The sequence below is a fragment of the Lynx rufus genome, unplaced genomic scaffold, assembly GCF_022079265.1.
Source record: "Lynx rufus isolate CCGP_SWC_20201006 ecotype Redwood Valley unplaced genomic scaffold, mLynRuf1.p SCAF_25, whole genome shotgun sequence".
In the NCBI taxonomy this organism is placed as follows: Eukaryota; Metazoa; Chordata; class Mammalia; order Carnivora; family Felidae; genus Lynx; species Lynx rufus.
The window spans coordinates 11,494,340-11,516,714 of record NW_025814840.1 but is presented as its reverse complement, the minus strand read 5'-3'; the positions used below and the strand labels follow the sequence as shown (position 1 = coordinate 11,516,714).

Below are 22,375 nucleotides of genomic sequence, written 5' to 3'. Positions count from 1 at the left end.
GAAGTTTTCTCGTATTGCAGTTTGAAAACTCAAATTTCTTGGTAACAGGACTTTAAAAAATAAGAGATGGAGGACAAGATGATAGCTTGCAGATGTCTGTGGGATGAAACTCTCACGCCTGAGGTTTCTAGAACGTAATACTTTATTTCTTGTGCCTGCTGTTAGGAGTCACTTTGATTTCCGGCCATTTAGTTGGTTTGTAACTAAAGAACAAGACCCTTTATTTTTCACTGACTTAACTTTATTTTTGGGAAGTGGGAACAAAGGCTTAACATAAATACTATGTTATGGTTTAGCTATAAAACATTCAAGGTTATTTGAAGAAACATTCATCTACATTAAGGAATACTTTTGGTGGTTCACTTAAATTTTCTTTTTACATTTATTTATTTTTGAGGGACACAGAGAGATAGAGCACAAGCGGGGGAGGGGCAGAGAGAGAAGGGAAGACACAGAAACAGAGGCAGGCCCCAGGCTCTGAGCTGTCAGCACAGAGCCCAACGCGGGGCTCAAACTCACAAACCGCGAGATCATGACCTGAGCTGAAGTCGGATGCTTAACTGACCGAGCCACCCAGGCGCCCCTTGGTGGTTCACAAGTTTGGGCACCTGGGTGGCTCGGTCAGTTAAGCAGCCAGCTTCGCTCAGGTCATGATCTCACGGCTTGTGGGTTCGAGCCCCGCATCAGCCTCTGCGATGACAGCTCAGAGCCTGCGTGGGATTCTCTCTCTCCCTCCCTCTCTGCCTCTCTTCCGCTCACACTCTCTTTCTCTGTCTCAAAATAAAATAAACTTTAAAAAATAAAAGTAAACGATAACAAGTTATAGTAATGATTCTGTTGCGTAAAATAACCAGATGATTTTTCCTCAGAACGAAACAAACATGATACTACAGAGCTTTGATTTGTACCGTTTCACATTTTTGTGAAAGGGGTAAACAATATTTTCTTCTCAGCTTTCTATTACATCTGTGTGTATTTTGAGGAGGAGAGGGGCAAAGAGAGTGAGAGAGGGAGAAGAGAAAGATGGGTCGGAAGAAAGTGGGTTGAGTCTGAGAGAGAACTACTTTTGTGGATTGTCTGTTCCTTTACTCCTGCTAACTCCTACTGTCTAGAAAAACATGTGTAACAGGCATGTCATGCTGTGGCAAGATGAAGTTAGTGTGGCAAGATTAACACGTTCCAAATTCATGTTTTTTTCAAGGGTCTTTAAAATAAATGCAAGCTGTTGTAGTGATCCATACTTTTAACATTTTGATCAAATGAAGCATGAAACAATTTAATAAATACATCCAGTGTGTAAACTTTTGAATGTTACCAGAAACTACCTTTTCTTGAAAATACTAGAACATTTTGGATATTATGAACAGGTGCATAATTAATGATTTTTTAAGTGTATTTATTTTGAGAGAGAGGGCATGAGTGGGGCAGGGAGGGAGGGAGAGAGAGAGAGAGATAGGGAGGGAGAGAGAGAGAATCCCAAGTAGGGATTCTCTGACTGTGCAGAACCTGATGCAGGGCTTGAACTCACACTATGAGATCATGACATGAGATGAAGTCAGACACTTAGCCGATGGAGCCACCCAGGCACCCCTGATTTGTGATTTCAAACACTGTTTCTCCAAAGCAGACTCCATCCAAGAGTCAGCTTTAAGACATGAGTGGTACTCCTGAGTGCCACAGAGAGGAAGGACAGTATAAAAAACTAATGACCATGGCTCCCTTATTTTGAGCTCTTGTTCTGTTCTTGACATTGTGATAAACCTTTTTACTTACTTCTGTTTCACAGGAACTCCATGGGGATGGTGTAGTTGTTATAATTCCTAAACCATTTTCCAGGGAAGGAAACCAAAGATTAGAAAAGTTAGCAGCTAGTAAGTAGTGAGGCCAGGATTATTGCTTAGGTGACTGTGTATAGAATCCAAGCTCTTAACTGTTTTAATATAGTCATTCTAAAGCAACTAATGGATGTGGGTCTGAAATCAGTCCAATGGTACATTGGGAACAGTTCTTGTAGATTCCTGAGAGCTATGTGTTACATATTTAGGAATCTTATGAGCTGATTTATAAACTTTGACTTCGAGATCAGCAATTATTAAAGTATTTGTGTCACAGAAATGGGCAAATGCTACCCATCAAGGCATTTTTTCCCCCTGAGAAATTGGTTTACTAGCACACCATTTAATAACATGGTAGTGTACCCGCCCTGTTGGTATAGCTTCCAAACTCTCACAATTAAATGGATAAGAATGGAATAATTCTTTGAATAACAGATTTTTCCCCATTGGCCTTTGTCTTGGTCTGATAAATTGCAGTTAATATAGTTAGACCCGAGAAAGTTAAATTTAAAAGAATTTTTCCTAATGTCATAGTAAAAGAGAAGTTCTTGCCTAGGCTCTAGTCTTTCATCTGGGGGTTTTGGAAAGGGAGCCCTTGTCCAGCTGACTGCAGACTGTGAAAGCAGTAGCTATGCCCAGATCTGGGTGTTTGCTTTGATGACTACTTGAGGTAGTCTGAGAAGGAATGGAAGGAAATTTGGGGGCATCAGAAGCCCTGAATAGGAGAATAGAGGAATCCAACTAAGGGAATTTCATTGAAAAAATAAAGAACAGTTGGGATGAGCACTGGGTGTTGTATGGAAACCAATTCGACAATAAATTTCATATTAAACAAAGAAAAAATAAAGAACGGGTATGTGGGTGACTCAGTCAGTTAAGCATCTGACTCTTGATTTCGGCTCAGGCCATGATCTCACAGTTCATGGGATTGAGCCCCATGTCAGGCTCTAGGCAAACAGTGTGGAGCCTGCTTGGGATTCTCTTTCTCCCCCTCTCTCTCTACCCCTCCCCTACTGTGTCTTTCTTTCTCTCTCTCAAAAATGAATAAATAATCTTAAAAGAAGATAAGTAACAGGGAGGCCTGGGTGGCTCAGTTGGTTTAGTGTCCAACTTTGGCTCAGGTCATGATCTCACGGTTCATGAGTTTGAGCCCCTCATTGGGCTCTCTGCTGTGAGTGCAGACCCTACTTTGGATCCTCTGTTTCTCTTTCTCTCTCTCTGCCTCTCTCTCTCTCTCTCTCTCAAAAATAGATTAACATTAAAAAAAAAAGATTTAGGGAGGAAGGAAGGAAAGATAGATAGATACATACATACATATATACATACATGGGTGCCAGGAAGGTTTGTGGGGTATGAGCAACCTTAGTGACCAAGATTATATGTTCATTTCATCCATAAAAGAATTTTAATTCTGGAACCCTGGTTCTCCATTTTCCTTGAAACCATCAAGTATCATTCTCTGATGATAAGAATCATTTTAATGGTAGTGATTCAATTTAATAAATATTTGGACATGAAAAATTGTAATTTTGATTCATTACATCAAGTTAGAATTGTCTTCCTAATGTTCGTTTGGTGAAGAAGACATTGTGTCACCTGCATGTACTGTTTAATTTTTTTTTTTCCCAATGTTTATTTATTTTTGGGACAGAGAGAGACAGAGCATGAACGGGGGAGGGGCAGAGAGAGAGGGAGACACAGAATCGGAAGCAGGCTCCAGGCTCCGAGCCATCAGCCCAGAGCCCGACGCGGGGCTCGAACTCCCGGACCGCGAGATGGTGACCTGGCTGAAGTCGGACGCTTAACCGACTGCGCCACCCAGGCGCCCCTGCATGTACTGTTTAATGTATTCATAATGGTCTTCTGTTGGGAAAATCCTCCTTTGAGCCTTTTCCCAGATCCGGTTGGATTGCCCAGTGGATCTTGCTTATCTAAAGCAAAAAGAATTCATGAACGATAATATACTTGCTCCTGATTGGGATAGTTGTCTCTAACTCACCAGTCAGTTCTTACCGTGTTTTCTTCACCACCTTGATAGTTAACCTTTTGGGATTTTCACAATTTATGGAGTTATTGATTGGAGTGGAAGTTTTAAAGGAAGGAAAGAGAAAGGGAAAATACACACTCCCCACCCCACTCCAAGACAGAGCAGAAGTCAAACTGCCACGTCTCTAGTTAGAGGCCAAATATATATCCAACTTGAGTAAAACAAAGTAACTGTCTTTTTTCTGGATGAAGAGAAGCCTGTGTAAATGGCTATTTTGTACCAATTCAGTTTTATATTTATTAACTTGGATAGTTTGAAGCAAGTATTATTCTGTGGTTTGTGTTTTTTATCAGCTGACTGCTCGGTAGGTTAGAAGAATGCTTGGAAGTCCAAGAAATCAGGATTTTTAATACTGCCTTGAAAAACTTAGTAATTGTGACTTTGGAAAAGTAACCTAACTTCTCTGTTTTTTTATCCACATAACAATAGTAATCATCCTTACCATGGATGACCACACAGGTTTCTGATAAAGCTCTGAGTGCAGTGCCTAAGTGAGTAGGCACTCGGTACACCGTGGCTGTTGTTATCCATAAATTAAAATGTGGATTAAGTGTGAGCAGATTAGATAATGTATTTCAGTGATTGAGGAGCTGATAATAGAGAATTTATAAGTAATCTTTTTTTTTTTATGAAAGAAACTGAAGTTTAGTAAAGTAAATTGGGTCCGACTGCTTGATGATGATGACGACGACAATGACAATGAAGATGATGACAATGGCTTCTCTCCCTCTTTCCACACAGAATGTTCCCCCGGACCTCTCCATCTGCACTTTTGTGCTGGAACAGTCTCTCTCTGTCCGGGCCCTACAGGAGATGCTGGCTAACACAGTGGAGAAATCAGAAGGGGCAAGTACTTAATTTATGTATACTTACGGTATTTTAATGAATGGTTTCTTTCATAGGTATTGGATATCTTCTTTTTGCTAAAATAAGCCAATGTGTTTTACTTGTGATTTCCTTAAGTTTGACTTCCTGCTTTATCCAGCAGTCCTGTGATGTCTTAAAGAACTTAAAAAAAAAAAATCCAACCTCAAGATGATGTGTGTCATTGAACCTCGTGCTTATGTCTGTGGTTTAAAACAGAATCTTTCTTTTAGCATTTGTGTGTTTTCGTACATTTTCAGAGCTGTTATTGTTACCATTTTAATTAGTTGCTTTATGCATGGCTATTTGTCATTAATCTTCATGTCATTTTCAAATGCCCCTAACCATGTTGACTATGTTCCAAGCTTCTTTATGGCAAGTAAAATTTCATGGCACTCTTCTATACTTTAAGAAATAAAATTAGGGTGATAGGGCTTTAGTCAGTCGGAGTTTTGCAAGCAGCTAATAATTTTCTTCTGAATATTGGAATTCTTATTCTGTCCCCTAATGAAGACATTTTTCTTTGTAGCATATTTGGCAATTTAAATTTTTTTTCCATGCTATAACTTGCTACGACTGATTACTGCACTGCTTTCAATTCTTAACCAATTCATTAAAGTTTAAAATTAAGCCAGAGGATGGATGGCCAAATTTTGGTTTCTTGTGGTTTTTTTTGTTTGTTCATTTATTTATTTATGGTGCTATAATTACTGCAGTGTATAGTTTAAGAAAGTACACCATTTCCAGGACTGAAACTGAAAATTTTCTCTTGCCGTTACTGTTCTATGTGTTACTGCTATTGTTTTTAATCATTGTTCCAGTTTAGATGAGTAAGAGCGTTGAAAAATAACACCTAGTTCTACAGAAAATGAGTTATGATGTGATGCATTTTCATTAGCCTTGTGATTTTTAAAAATTTAGTATTACACAAAATTTAATTGGTTTGTGCATCAATTCTAAATTTGTTTTAAATGTTAATAGTATACCAGTAACTATGGAGGAGAAACTTTAGTGATTTGTATTTGATGGTAGAAAAAAACTTACTTTACAAAAGGTCCAAGTATATTATGTGTGTTTTAACTTTTTTGAGTTCATTTTTGGTTACAAAAGTTTGAAATTACTGTATTAAACTATATAAAGTTTTTTTTTTTTTAATTCTGCTCTTTATTGCAAAGGTTTTAAAATAGGCTTACAGAGGAGTAAACCATTTCTCAGTTCAGCTAGGTTTGTTTCTACCTGGAATAACCTCTTCTGATTTTTAAACAGCACTGAAGCATGTCAGCTTTGAAATTCAAGTCTGTTTTTAAAAGGAAAAATCATTTTTCTTTTGCCTCAGCATCTAGGAAAGTATATTTTTATATTTTTACTTATATTATATATGATATATGTAGTGTCTTATCTTTTTACTTATATTTGTAGATACCAGCTTATATATATTGTATATAATTAATTATATGTATAATTCATATAATATAGTATAGTATATTTTTACTTATCTTTGTAGATACCAGCTTATGATGAAAGGGTCATAAATTTAAATTTTATGTTGCTAAACTCACTTTTCTAAATTTAACATATTTGAAACGATGTCTTATCCCTCCCAAATCATGGGGTTAGCCTAGGTTAGCTCTAAATTTTCTGCGTGTATAGGAAGTACTGGAACTACCATTTTAGAAGTTATGTTTTTAAGGTATTTATTAGAATTTCTGTACCCCCACCTAATAATTTTATTTAGCTGTATTTTATTTTGAATTGTTCCCCCTCTGCAGGTTTCTCTCTGTTTCTAAGGTAGCAATTTATGTGATTTGTGAAACACCATGTTTTAAAGATCAGCATAGGGGCGCCTGGGTGGCTCAGTCGGTTAAGCGTCCGACTTCGGCTCAAGTCACGATCTCGCGGTCCGTGAGTTCGAGCCCCGCGTCGGGCTCTGTGCTGACGGCTCAGAGCCTGGAGCCTGTTTCAGATTCTGTGTCTCCCTCTCTCTCTGACCCTCCCCGTTCATGCTCTGTCTCTCTCTGTCTCAAAAATAAATAAACGTTAAGAAAAAATTAAAAAAAAAAAAAGATCAGCATAGCTGCCATAAGGCGTTAATTCAAAAGTATAAATTGAGAAAAATTTGCTATAGGAAAGGGACCCATTTCATTGACCTGAGTGTCAATTTTAGATGAGCAGCTTTTAGGAGGAAACCACTGTCCTCCCCTCAAGGGGATCCTATATTTTGTAGGAAGAAAGACTCTTCCAGACCACAGAGAAGTTTTGATGATACCCTGAAGTGATACTCAGAATATTTAACAACTAATTTGGCACAGGTATCATTTTATCGGAGTGGACCCCAGCTATAATGCTAGAGGCTAAGTCCTGGAGAGACTTGGGGGTGGTCCCAGTGATTTGGGGGTATTCTGAGGTAGCCCTGGAATTTTCAGAGTTAGGGAACACTCAGGATTTGGTACCATGACTATTTACCAAGAAGAGTAGAAATTCTCCATGTTATCAACCATCTTAATGATGATAATACAAGCTAAATGTCATGTCTGATTGATCACATTTGATAGGTGGATGTTTCTGGCACTTGTAGGAATCAAGTCTTTTGGATTCCAAGGGTACCCATAGCCTCATAACTAACTAGTTCTACTTCGAATTCATTATAGGAATCTATGGCAAATCCTTTTGTCAAGCAAATTATCATCTCCAACTTCATAAACTGTGCAGATTTGCTTAAGGAAAGATCCACTGTTACCAGGAGGAAGTATGTCAACAGAGTAATGCTGATTTTTCTCATAATCAACAGAGCCTTGTTCTTCTTCTAAAAAATAATTCTTTCTCAATTCCTTATGTGATTCAGTAAATTGCATAATACCATTTAATGTCCAAAATGCTGTCATACGCACATAGCAATCTGAACACACTTGAAGATAAGGAAAAAAATTTCCATCTAAAGCCATCCTTTTTCATTTTTGCTCATGTTCTTGAATCTCTCTGAATAAATGCATGGTTTTCATAAAGCTTCAGGAAACTAGCAAGAAATTCCCAACATCATTTGTGCCAAAACAAATTATGAAAATTACTGATAGCAAAAGGGTATGTGTAAGATGAAACAGGGCAAAAATATTACCTAACTTGTGAAGGTTTGATTCCACAGAGTTGCTTATTGTGACTATTCGTAAAAGAAGTAACATTTTTGTGGCACAAGAGCATTGTGAGGGATTTTATCTAAAGGGATTTTCTGAAGTATCTGTTTAATAAAAAAATGTGTAATAAGACAGATCTAGATCATGTATTTATCCATTGACTATCATTCAGCTTTTTATTCTTATTCAAAGAATATCGATATTAAATAAGCTAAGACCTGTTGATCTGAGTAGCTGCTCATAGAGCCTTTAACATTTTGAGGGTGGAGATAAAATATGTAAAACAAGAAAAGGAAAATGATCGCTGGAGCAGTGCCCATCCCTGGGCTTCTGTCCATGTACATCCTCGCTTCTGTTGCTCCTTCTGTCCTTCTCCTGGGTCTGTAACTTGTCTGTTTGTGAACCCACATCTGTCAATGTCTTCTCACAGTTCAGATTTATTTTGCAGGCTGGTGGTATAGCACAGGGCCAGTAGCAGGGCTTTATAGAATTAGAGAAATATTTTAGAATACGAGCTCAGCTACGTATTCTTCTGTGGCTTTGGGGAAGGTAAGTCTTTGCCATCAGGTTTGGTGGTTATTACATTATGGTGCGTGTAGACTGTTTAGCGTACATTTAACAGTGGCTATTGATATTCTTTTACTTACTCTTTTTCTCATCCCTGTATACTCCCTTGGGAGAACTGGTACTAATTTCTTACTGCCTTTTCCCTGGACTTGGCCTATTCTTTGCAATCGTGGTTAGTCTGGCTCTGGGTCCCTCTTCTTCCGACATTCCAACCCCCCATAGTTCTGCCAGTATACTGATGGCACAATTATGTTAACTGTAGAGTCTGTGATAGCATTCCCTATGTGTGTTGTGGTTAGTACAGTTTAATGAGTTAGGTGATCTTACGCTTTTGGCTATGTTATTATACCGTTGTTAATTCACAAACATTTTTAATGAATACTTTCTCCATACAGTTGTACTTGTTTAATGTATACTTCAAGGATTCCATTTCACAGGAGAACAGACAGGCACTTTCCATATAGAATAGTGGAAAGAGAAAAAAAACAAAAACAAAAAACAACTAAGAACATCCCCGAGATGATCTTACCAGTCAAAGGTTTAAAGTAGTTATTACAACTATGTTCAATGAACTAGAAGTTTCAAATACTTAACATTGAAGAATTATTCAGAGGAACCAACTGGAATGTCCAGACCTGAAAACCACAATATCTGAAAAGATCACCTGGCTAGCATGTGGAGGGGCTGGGGTACAAATCTCTATCCTTTGGGCTCTGAAGTCTATGCTTTTAAGCTCTTTACTATGGAATATCCATGTAATAAGAGCAGTGGCAGAGCCCGAGGTGGCATCACTGTTAAATCAGCGGGAAGAAAAGGGATGGACCCCATGGAAGGCTCTGGGAAGATAGAGTCTGAGAGATGAGGAGAACCGGGAGAAAATAGTCACAGAAGCCACATATATTGGTTTCTGTGGCTGCGGTGACAAATTACCACGCACCGGATGGCTTGAGACACCATAAATTTATTCCAGTTCTTGAGGTCACACATCTACATTTATTCTCAGCGGGCTGCAGTCAAGGTGTCGGCAGGACTGGAGTCCCTGTAGGACTCTGGGGAAGAATCTGTTTCCTTGCCTTTTCTAGTTCACGTTTTTCATCTGTGGCCAATCCTCTATCTTCAAAACCAGCCACGTGTATCATGTAACATACTTACAGATTCTGGGGATTAGGACGTGGATGTCTTTGGGGTACCATTATTCAGCCTGCTGCTTCTGTGATGTCGTTGGAAGATGTTGTTGACAAGATCAGATGAAAATCAGAGCAATCTAGTTGGATAAGGACTGAAAAATATCCTTTTTTGCAAACCGATCAGTGTCAGTTTCAGTCTATCTTATATATACGTACCAATTCATATTTAAGATATATTTAAAATATTTAAGACATATTTAAAAGACTGTATTCTCTGAAGAGTTTTTTGAGTTTTTATTAATTGGGCATTCCAAAAGTGGAGCTTAATGTTTCTTATATATCCTTATTCCTGTATTTTGGTATATGCTCAGTGCACTGCATATAAAAGACTTATTTTTTCAAACTATCCGGCAGGTCAGAAATTAAAAGAACTCATGTTGTGTCAACCCTGGTTGAGTTTTATTTCCATATTGATTTTTTTCCTTTTGCTTTCCTCTTCATTAAAGTGGTTTAGGATAGTGTGGTGGAAAGATGAAGGGTTAACAAACCATGCTTATGGTTCATATGAGATAGGTTGTGTTCTGTACATTTTTAAAAATGAGTTTCTCAGATTGCTAAGCTAGTGACTCATTGGAAAAAAAGTGAAGTTGACTTAAACCCTTGATGTTCATTAATTTTTAAATATGTTACTGCTCTGCATGTCCTAAGTCTTTATTAAAACACAGAATGAAATGGATGATTAGTATTAGACTTTTAGATAGTGTCATGGCAGTAGATACCTGATGCTGAAGAGACCAGATCCAAAGACTGGACCAAGATACTTTTCAGTAAAGAAAAATAATACCACACTCACAATTTTTATTTTTATTATTATTAATTTTTTTAATGTTTATTTGTTTTTGAGAGAGAGAGAGAGACAGAGTGTGAGCAGGAGGGTGGGGGGAAGCTGACAGAGGGAGACACAGAATCCAAAGCAGGTTCCAAGCTCTGAGCTGTCAGCACAGAGCCTGACATGGGGCTCAAACTCACAGACTGCGAAATCATGACCTGAGCCGAAGTCGGACTCTTAAACAGGTGAGCCATCCAGGCGCCCCACAGTTTTTATTTTTGCTTCAGCATGATGCCTGCCTGGAATATGGTAGGGAATAAATAAATTTTATAAATATAGATAAATATATAATGTCTTTATTTGTTTATTTACTTGCTTGATTAATGGTATGTTAAAAGTAACTTCTTTGACATTAGCTATAGCAACTTCTTTCTAGATATGTCTCCTGAGGCCAGGGAAGCAAAAGCAAAAGTAAACTGTTGGGACCACATCAAAATAAAAGGCTTCTGCCCAGCCAAGGAAACAATCAACAAAACTTAAAGGCAAGCTATGGAAATGGAAAAGATATTTGCAAACGCCATATCCAGTAAAGGGCTAGTTTCCAAAATATATAAAGAACTTATATGACTCCACACCTAAAAAACAAATAATCCAATTAAGAAATGGGCAGAAGACATGAACAGACATTTCTCCAAAGAGGACATACAGATGGCTAAATGTATAAAAGATGAAAAGGTGCTCACCATCATTTATCATCAGAGAAATGCTAACCAAAACCACAATGAGATATATCACCTCACACCTGTCAGAATGGCTAAAATCAAAAACTCAAGAAACAAGTGTTGGCAAGAATGTGGAACAAAAAGAACCCTTGTGTACCTGCTGGTGGGAATACCAACTGGTATACCCAGTAAGGAAAATAGTGTGGAGATTCTTTCAAAAGTTAAAAATAGATCTACCTGTTATCCAGCAATCACACTACTGGGTATTTACCCAAAGAATGCAGAAACACTAATTCAAAGGGATACATGCACCCCTCTGTGTTTGTAGCAACATTATTTACGGTAGCCAAGATATGGAAACAGTCTAAGTGTCCACCAATACATGAATAGATAAAGACGATGTGATACACACACACACACTCACACAGTGTGGTGGAAAGATGAAGGGTTAACAAACCATGCTTGGCGTTCATATGATATAGATTGTGTTCTGTACATTGTGTGTGTGTGGGGGGGAAATATTATTTAGCCATAAAAAAGAATGAAATATTGCCATTACAGTGACAGGGATGAAGCCTAGAGCCAAATAAGAAGACATGCAGATGGCCAACAAGCGCATGGAAAGAGGCTCAACATCACTGGTCATTCAGGAAATACAAATAATCAAAACCACAATGAGATAACATTGCATGCCCATTAAGATGTCCACCATCAAAAAGACAAGAGATCACAAACGCTGGTGAAAATGTGGAGAAAAGGAAATTCTTGTACGCTGTTGGTGGGATTGTAACTTGGTGCAACCACTGTGGAAAAAAGTGTGGAGAGTCCTCTAAAAATAGAACTACCATATGATTCGGCAGTTCACCTTCTGAGAATATATCCAAAGGTAACAAAAACAATAACTTGAAAAGATATCGGCACCCATTTTCACTGCAGCATTATCTACAACAGCCAAGACATGAAAACAACCTAAGCATCCCTTGATGGATGAATAGGTAAAGAAGTTGTGGTACATGTGAGTGTGTGTGTATGTGTATAGTAGAATATTATTCATCCATAAAAGAGAATGAAATCTTGCCATTTGCAACAGCATGGATGGAAATTGAGGACGTTAAGTGAGATAAGTCAGACAGAGACAAATACTGTATGACTCACTCATATGTGGAATCTACAAAAACAAAATAAAAACACAGTCATCGAAAAAGATCAGATTTGTGTTTTCCAGAGATGGGATGAGGGAGAACTGGAGGAAGGTGGTCAAAAGATAACAATTTCCGGGGAGTCCTGGGGAGCTTAATTGGTTGAATCCAACTCTTGATTTCGGATTAGGTCATGATGTCACGATTGTGAGTTCAGACCCAAAGTTGGGCTTCTCGTTGGGCTCAGTGCTGGGCATGGAGCCTGCTGAAAGATTCTCTTTCTCCCTTTCACTCTGCCCTTCCCCTGCTCACGCACACACGCTCTCTTTCTCTCTTAAAATATTACATTTTTGGGGCCATCACCACATATACACGTACACACAACACATATATACATACACACACCACACACACAGACACCCACACACAATTTCTAGTGATAAGATAAATAGGTCCTGGGGCTGTAATGTGCCGTATGGTGACTAGTTAACTGTGCAACTATGGTGTATAGGAAAGTTGTTAAGAGAGTAAATCCTAAGGGTTGTCATCACACAGAAAATTTTTTTTCTTTTTTTCTTTTTTGTTATTGTATCTATGTTGAGGTGATGAATGCTAACTAAACTCATTGCAATAACCATTTCATAATTTGTGTAAATCAAACCATTATGCTGAACACCTAAAACTTCTACTACAGTGATGTCTATCAATTAATATCTCAATAAAGCCGGAAGGGGGAAAATGTAATTAGTGCCTGCCCATGCATGCAATATAAAAATACACTTAAAAATTTTTTTTGGATGTTTAGTTATTTTTGAGACAGAACACAAGTGGGGGAAGGACAGAGAGAGAGGGAGACACAGAATTTGAAGCAGGCTCCAGGCTCTGAACTGTCAGCACAGAGCCTGACATAGGGCTTGAACTCATGACCCGTGAGATCACGATCTGAGCTGAAGCCGGACGCTTAATTGACTGAGCCACCCAGGTGCCCCCAAATACACTTAAATTTAAGTTAAAATTTAAATTGCAGCACCATTTCAATCTTTTATTCTCATAACAGTAATATAGAAGAGTATTGAGTGCGAATATTCTCTTCATAATCCTCTTTTGCCCTGAAGATCACTTTGCTCTAAGATTGGTTTATAGCCATCTGGAATGTCACGTATAAATATATTTTTCCATAAACTGGATCACATTACAGACTATTGTGTCACCTTTTACAACTGAATCATATATGGTTTTGAAAAAAATGACACACCAAAAAAATGACACACGGGCCTATGGTCCAGTTGTAATTGATCAGGGCTCTGGCTCAGGTTTTCTGTTGTTCTCTCCCTTTGTTGTCTCTGTTTGCTTGGTTCTTAGACTAGTTTCCCTTGGGATTACAACACGGCTGTAGCGATTTCAGACATGATATCTCTATTTAACATCTTCCTTAGGCAGGCAAATGAGCTGACTTTCTGTATTTTTGTGTATGACAATGAAGAAACCTCCCAGTAGACTTTCTCTCATGCACATTGCTGCATGCTTATGACTGTGGTATTTATTGGGGAACTGTGGTCAGCACAACTGGTTCCGAGCATAGGGAGGGAGAGAAGAAAGGTACATCCTACAAAATCAGGTTCTGTTTTTGGAAGAAGGAAGACAATTGCATGTGTAAATAAACATTGGATAATTTCTAACGTTGTTTGCTACAGCACATAGCAGACACGGAGTTAACATCCTTATGGCTTCATTGGAAATATTTACTTATAGTTGAGGTTCTCCAGAATCTAGAGCCAAGCAAGTTAAATCTTTATCTAGGAAAAGAGATCAAAGTCTATGCTTCATTTGTATCCAGAGGTCAGAATGGAAAAGCCATATCCTTTTCTGCCCACCTGATTCACACTGCATTCATTCCATGAAAGGGTAGTGAGTTGCTGTCGTGAATTCTGGGCTGCAGATTCAGAGATAAATAAGAATGACTCTTTGCTCTCGAGAAATTTAGTGATCTAATAGTGACGAGAACATTTTCTCAATGAGTACAGAGGAAGGAGCCTCTACTCCCTTTTCCAGCACTGTTCCCCTATACATAATCCTATATTACACCATAAATGGCTGATGTCCTCAATAGGTAAAAACTGTGGAAAGCTTAGTGGATTGGTCTGTTTATATTGAAGACAATTTGATGTTATTATTTGTATTGAAACTTCAATTCCCAAATAGCTACTATAACTTAACATTTTCTTTCAAGCGGCTGACTTCTTTTTATCTTGCTGTCTGGGAACATCCATTTGTTCGGGAACAAATACTGTTTTGGGAATGGAGTTATAATGCAAATAAATGAACAAATCACCAGCTTTTTGTGGTCATTAGCCAGCATCTTGTCTAAAGCCTCTGTACATAGCCATGTACCTGTCTTTCATCTGTGAACTTGGTGCAGTGATTTAAAAGATGAATATGATTATAATCTAAAGGGCTGAGCCACAATTATTTATCTGTCACTTTTGTGAATGTGGATGTTTGTCTGTGGTTAAAATGTGCATCTTCTTTCTGTAGACATTTTCTGTTCTACTGTCTTTCTGTATCAAGAAAGACTACTTTCTACTCCGAAGCTAAGGATACCACATATTTCTATGTATTTGAATGATGTGGTTTCCAAAGACTCCAGCATCAAACTCAATAAGGAGGCCAATTTAATCCACATATAATTGAATCACAGTGGCTCAGTTCTGCACTGTTTTAGATTATGAATCTTGAATGTATAGATTATTTTATTTGATTACTCTCATTCAATTTGGGCATCTTCCTCAATTTTTTGTGCGTTTAAAAGTTTAAAAATATTTTTCACATGGAAACGTGGTAGCAGATGAATCAGATAATAAATTATCTGATTTTTTGTGCGTTTAAAAGTTTAAAAATATTTTTCACATGGAAACATGTGATAGCAGATGAATCAGATAATAAATTCACAGGACAAACTATTCCTGAATTGACCAGCGATTTAAAGGTATTCATAAACTATCAAGCCAACTCTCCCTTAGTTTTTATTCTCTTAAAGTTCTACCTTATTTTCTTAAAACATTCTAGTCTAATTTGATAGAATACTTCTTTCTCTCACTGCTCCTTATCAGACTATACTGCCTGTTCCTCTCCTCATTCCATAGCTAATTCTTTTCCTTCCCTTGCTTGAGTGTTCTCCAAAGAACTGTTACCTTTTGACATACTATATACTTCTGTTTTTTTCTTTTCCTTTCTTTTCTCTTTTCTTTTCTTTTTTTAAAATTTATACCCATGTTAGTTAACATACAGTGTAGTCTTGGCTTCAGGAGTAGAATCCAATGATTCATCTCTTACATATGACACCCACTGCTCATCCCAACAAGTGCCCTCCTAAATCCCCATCCCCCATTTAGCCCATCCCCCCACCCTTCACTCCCTTCAACCCTCAGTTTGTTCTCTGTATTTAAGAGTCGCGTATGGTTTGTTCCCCTCTCTGTTTTTATCTTAATGTTTCCTACCCTTCCCCTACGATCATCTGTTGTGTGTCTTAAATTACACATATGAGTGAAATCATGGGATATCGGTCTTTGTGTGGCTCGTTTCAATTTTATTTTCATTTCTATTGTTTTTCAAGACCACCTGTCTCTACTTGATAGTAAACCCCATTGGTCTGTTGTGTTCACTTGCTCTATCATTAACACCTATGATGCGTGTTACGAACCACATGTTCAGGAATATTGCCAGCTTGAGGAAGGGCAAGATAGGCTTTGTAAACCAAAAATTAGGGGGCTGAAAAGTGCCAAAAATTCTGTTCTTGCAGCTATTGTAATGATTTTGAACAAAAGGTAGGACTTTTGCCTGTGAGGTCCCGCCTTTTGTCCCCTTGCCCCTCTCTGTTGTGGAAGAAAAGGAATGTTTTCAGAAGGGAAAATGAGAAAATAACCTTTGGAGTCAGGTACCCACACATTCTTGTTGGCCTGGCACAATCCAGGTTAAGCTCTCTTGTCACCACTCACTTTCTGCCAGTTCCCCTTTTTCCTGTCCACAGTGCCTCAGTCCGGGTGGGACATTATATGGCCATCCCCAGGCATGGTGCCTTTGTGAACCAGATACAGGGTCTAGAACCTTTCACCAGATGAAAATACAGATAAAATGTGTGCATACAAAATCTCTCACATAGTTTCAGATTTGAGGATTTAAATTTTTTTAATGTTTATTTTTGAGAGACAGAGAGACACAGAGCCCAAGCAGGGGAGGGGCAGAGAGAGGGAGACACAGAAGCCAAAGCAGGCTCCAGGCTCTGAGCTGTCAGCACAGAGCCCAACGTGGGGCTCAAAGTCATGAGCTGCGAGATCATGACCTGAGCCGAAGTTGGACACTCAACCAACTGAGCCATCCAGGCACCCCCTCAGATTTAAAGATTTAGAAGGAGGCCAAGTGGCTCCCTTGAGTTGCAGCCACATACTCTCATAAGCTGTCTTTTGTTGTGATGGTGGTGATGGTTTTTTGTTTTTGTTTTTTTGAGGGTGGGAGGGGCAGAGGGAGAGAGAGAGAGAGGGACTCTTAATCAGGCTCCACACTGAGTATGGAGACTGACACAGGGCTTGATGTCATGACCGTGACATCATGACCTGAGCCAAAATCCAGAGTTGGATGGTTAGCTGACTGAGCCACCCAGACGCCCCAGAAGCTGTCCCCGTTTGCAGCTAATCTCAGAGCTGTGAGAGAAAGACAAAGACCAGTGGGACCTGAGGATTCGAGAGATCAGGTGGAACGTTTAAGCCAGGTCTGGGGGTACAACCAGATTATGTTCATGTGGCTTCTCAGGTCATGGTGAAGCCAGTATCTCCAAGACTGTGTGGAGCCGTGGGAGAGTTCTCTACTGGACCAGAAACCCTCAGAAACGCCCCTAGACCATTCACAAAGCGCCAAGAGAAGCACCCAAGGGTGCGCAGTATGGGCTCCATATTGTAGTGCACTGATTCCCATAGTTCTGGAGAAAGTGTGCCTGGTGAGAGACAGGAGGAACATATTGTAAACACTGCATTTTCTCGCATGAGAGAAAAGTGTCCTGACGAGATTAGACCATGCAAAGAGAAAGAGAAATGGTAGGTAAGTAACAGAAGGAGCCACAGTGAGCCAGGAAAATTGACTACTTTGTAAGCTAGGATTGGTTGCATTTGCTTACTCTATGGATGAGTAACTATGGTCCAGGATCTCTGCAGAGTAAATGGTGAGAGAGAGCCTGAGGAGCTAGGATTGTTTCTTCCAGGACAGGATGTGAGTGGAATGTGTGAATTGCAAACACTCAGCAAATGCTTTTTTAGGGAGTGTAGGGATAAAAACCGGGTTTCAGGGTCAAAGATTAAAACAGGATTGTCTGCACACACCCCATGACCTGGAAATTTCATCTTGTTTCTTACGGTTTACACGATAGAAGTATTGGTGTGTATGGCAATTATACGAGTAGGGAAATGAATTATGTCGTTTATTCATTCACGAGCTCTGGTTGCTATACTTCCAGGATGGATTTGAGGTGGATGCTACGAGATACTTAAATATGGCTGATTGGTTGGTAGTTTCCCCACAAGGAGTTTTTGGTTCCTCTGAGCATTGAGTAGGAAGGAGTCTGTGCCCTTGGATGGATCAAGCCAATAAGTAGGTCACCCTCATGCTGCTTTGTCAAAGATTGCTTTCACTATGTCCTCTTTCTAGTCCTTTAACTTGCTTATCAATGTTGTACAACGGTCCCCTGCCCAGACCGCTCCTAATGTAATTGTTACCATGTGACCTTGGTGTTTGTGAAGGAATTTAAGGCTCCAGTTTTCCTTTCTTTCTGCCCTTAGTTCTTCATTCTGTCCATTTTCTATCCAAACTGGACTCACTCCCTGAATATGCTCTATTTTCCACAGACACCAATTCTTTTTTTTTTTTTAATGTTTTATTTACTTTTGACAGAGAGCACATGAGCAGGGGAGGGGCAGAGAGAGAGGGGGCAGAGGATCTGAAGCAGGCTGTACCCTGACAACAGCAAGCACAGCATGGGGCTCGAACTCGCGGACCGTGAGATCATGACCTGAACCGAAGTCGGACACTCAACCGACTGAGCCACCCAGGTGCCACCTGCAGAGATACCTGTTCTTATATACTTAGCACACACATGCCTCAACGTACAGTCCTGGGCCTTTCACCCCATCCTTCTATGCACACATTCAAGGTGTCATCCTCCTTGAGCCCTTTCCTAATCCTCCCAGCCAGAAGTAATATTTCTCTCCGCGGAGTCCCCTATCACTGGGTTTTCATGTTTTCTTACATTGCTCTCATTTTATATTACATAGTAAATATTTAGTGTGTGTTATATACAATTTATATACATACAATATGGCTTAGTGTCTGAAATGTTTGTATTTCACTTATTTTTTAATTGTTTTTTTCATGCTTTTTTTTTATTTATTTTTTTTAAAATTTTTTTTTTAACATTTATTTATTTTTGAGACAGAGAGAGCATGAACAGGGGAGGGTCAGAGAAAGAGGGAGACACAGAATCTGAAACAGGCTCCAGGCTCTGAGCTGTCAGCACAGAGCCCGATGCGGGGCTCGAACCCACGGACCGCGAGATCATGACCTGAGCCGAAGTCGGACGCTTAACCGACTGAGCCACCCAGGCACCCCTCATGTTTATTTTTGAGAGAGAGAGAGAGAGAGAGAGAGCAAGCAGGGGAGGGGCAGAGAGAGAGGGAGACACAGAATCTGAAGCAGGCCCCAGGCTCTGAGCTGTCAGCACAGAGCCTGATGCGGGGCTTGAACTCACAAGCTGTGAGATCAGATCTGAGCCGAAGCTGGAAGCTTAACCGACTGAGCCACCCAGGCACCCCCTCCCCCACCTTTTAAAAGAATTTTTCTTTATTTTTTTTATGTTTATTTATTTTTGAGAAGCAGAGAGAGAGCGCGTGTGGGGGAGGGGCAGAGAGAGAGGGAGACACAGAATCTAAAGTGGGCTCCAGGCTCTGGGCTGTCAGCACAGAGTCCGATGCAGGGCTTGAACCCACAAACTGTGAGAAATGACCTGAGCTGAATTTTGCTGCCTAACCAACTGAGCCACCCAGGCGCCCCTCTCTTATTTTTTTATAGAGCAGTTTTAGGTATAGAGGAAACCGTTGAGAAAGTGTTCATACTCTTTGCCCCCAATTCATCTATTATTACTGTCTTGCATTCATGTGGTACATTTGGTATAATTCATGAGCCACTGCTGATGTACCACGATCTCTCAGGGCCCAGAGTTTACTTGAGGCTTCACTCTTCATGCTGTACATTCTGTGGGTTTTGACAAATGTATGATGTCATGTATGTACCACGATTATGTCATACAGAATGGTTTTACTGCCCTAAAAACCCCCTGTGCTTCCCTCCCTCCCCCAACCACTGGAAACCACTGATATGTACTGTCTCCATAGTTTTGCCTTTTCCATGATTTTGATTAGTTGGACTCATACAGTACCTAGTCTTTTCATACTAGCAATATGCGTTTAATGTTCTTCTGTGTCTGCTCCCAGCTTGATAACTCATTTCTTTTTATTGCTGCATAATATTCCATTTTGTGGATGTCCAGCAATTTATCCACACACCTATTGAAGAACATCGTGGTTGCTTCCAGGTTTTGTCGACGACGTATAAAGTTGCCGTAAATCTCGGGCTCCAGTTTCCATGTAGACATGAGTTTTAAACTCCTCTGGGTAAATACTAAGGAACGTGATTTCTGGATCATAATGTTAGCATGTGTTTCTCATAGCATCCACCTCAAATCCATCCTGGAAGAAACCCTATGTTTCTTTTTTGTAAGAGACTTTCTTCCAACGTGGCTGTACCATGCTGCATTCCGAGTAACAGTGAATGAGAGTTCCTGTTGCTGTACTTCCTCGTTGGCATTTGCTCTTGTCAGTTTTTGGGTTTTAGGCATTCTAATAGATGTGCGGTGGTATCTCATTATCACTTCGATTTGCAATTCCCCGATGGCATATGATGTTGGGCGTCTTTTCCTGTGGTTGTCGCTGTATATCTTCTTTGATGAGGTGCCTATGAGATCTTTTGCTAAGTTTTCAAGTGGGCTGTTTGTTTTCCTATTGTTGAGTTTTAAGAGTTCTTTGTATATTTCAGTGCTTGATCATGTATGTATCTTGTGAAGATTTTCTCCCATTCATGGCTCGTCTTTCCATTTGGCTAACAGTATCTTTCACAGAGCAAAAGATTTCATTTTAATGAAGCCTGTCTTAGCTTTTTTTTCCCCCAGTGGATCAGGCTTTGGTGTTGTTATCTAAATAGTCCTGGTCAAACCCCGGGTCAGGCAGATTTTTGCCCGTGTTGCCTTTTAGGGGTTTTATTGTCTTATGTTTTATATTTAAGTCTGTGATACATTTTGAATTAATTTTTGCCAAGAGTTTAAGGTGTGCATCTAGATTCATTGTTCCAGCATTATTTGGTGAAAAGACCATCTTTTTTCCATTGAATTACCTTTGTACCTTTGTCAAAGATCAATTGACTATGTATGTGAGTCTGTTTCTGGGCCTTCTGTTCTAGTGATCTGTTTGTTCTTTAGCCAGTCCTATATTGTCTTAATCGCTAACAGTTTAGAGTCAGTCTTGATGTTGGGTCGTGTCAGGCTTCTCAGTGTTTCTCTTTGAATGTCTCGTTGGCTCTTGTGGGCTTTTTTCGCATTCCTGTAAAAGCTTTAGAATCAGTTTGTCAGTACCCACAAAATAACTTGTTGGGATTTTGATTGGAATTGCATTGAATTGTTTTGTTAAAATCAGGGCGTCCCTCTTTGCATCCCTCACTTTTTTTTATAATAAATGGATCTGGAATTTATTTATGAGCTTATTGTTACATGGAGCTTATTATTACTCAGTGTAGATTCATCTGGAATTTACTTAAATTAGTATGGAAGTTGATTTTTTTTCCCCTGTAGCTAAGCAAAACTTCCATCATTGTTCATGACTGATGATTCCCTTTTTTATTGATTGTGAAGCCTTTTTAGTCATACATTAAATTCATACATAACCAAATGTGTTACTCTGAATTATGTATTTTGTCATACATGTCTGTCCATTATTATACCCAAACAGCACCGATTTGATCACTGTATTTTGGAAATGTTTTAATATTTAATAGGACTAGTTTCACCTCACTACTTTCTTCCCCTCAAAAATTGTTCATACTCTTCTTAATTATTTATTTTCCCAAATGAATGTACTTGTGGCATTTAATCGAACATTATAATTCTCATAAGAACCTACCTGGAAGAGAGCCACTATTATTTCTTAGCACCTATCTTGTTTAAATCATGTTAATATTGAAGTTTATGCAAGAGTCATTTTGACATATTCTGGCTTAGAGAAAGTAGGTGTTCCTAAGGATTTGGACAAATTCAGAAAGCAATTTAAACAGTATTACAGGAACTGTTCCTTTTCTAAAATGGGAATAATTCAGAAGCAGTAAATCTTAGTCCTCTATTATCTAGTTTAAATTTTAGAAGAAAAAAAATTAAACTTCAAGTAGGTTTTCTAAACTCTTTCCTGGAATTAAGTTAAATGTGTTAGTGTAGGAAATTGCTAAGTTTACTGTATTGTGTTAAGTCCGTTTCATTGTTTCACAGACTCCCCAGAATGTGAAGTTTCTGCCTGATTAATACAAAAATCAGAATAAAGCCAGGAAATTTGACTAAAGTGTAATACAGTGAATTTTACTGGATTTTTGTGGCTTCATTTGCTTAATTAAATTTATGATGAATTTTTTTTGCCCTTAAACTAATGGTAGAAAGGACTTCAGTGTCTCATGTGGTTTAAAATACAAATCATGGGGTGCCTGGGTGGCTCGGTCGGTTAAGCGTCCGACTTCGGCTCAGGTCATGATCTCACGGGGGTCCATGAGTACGAGTCCCGCGTCGGGCTCTGGGCTGATGGCTCAGAGCCTGGAGCCTGCTTCGATTCTGTGTCTCCCTCTCTCTCTGCCCCTAACCCACTCGCATTCGGTCTCTCAAAAGTAAATAAACATTAAAAAAATTTTTTTTAATTAAAAAAATAAAATACAAATCACATTCCATATTGAACTGTGGAGACATACTTCTTTTTATTTATTTATAACT

General features: G+C 39.1%; 1 protein-coding gene across 1 annotated transcript in view; it reads left to right on the top strand.

Moving 5' to 3' along the window:
* The window catches only part of RYR2 (ryanodine receptor 2), a 544,943-nt gene that overhangs the window by 57,854 nt on the left and 464,714 nt on the right, over positions 1-22,375 (top strand). Inside the window, exon 3 of the mRNA XM_047088668.1 lies at positions 4,624-4,728. Coding sequence (XP_046944624.1) covers positions 4,624-4,728 — 105 coding nt within the window. The remainder of the gene's footprint in view (positions 1-4,623; positions 4,729-22,375) is intronic.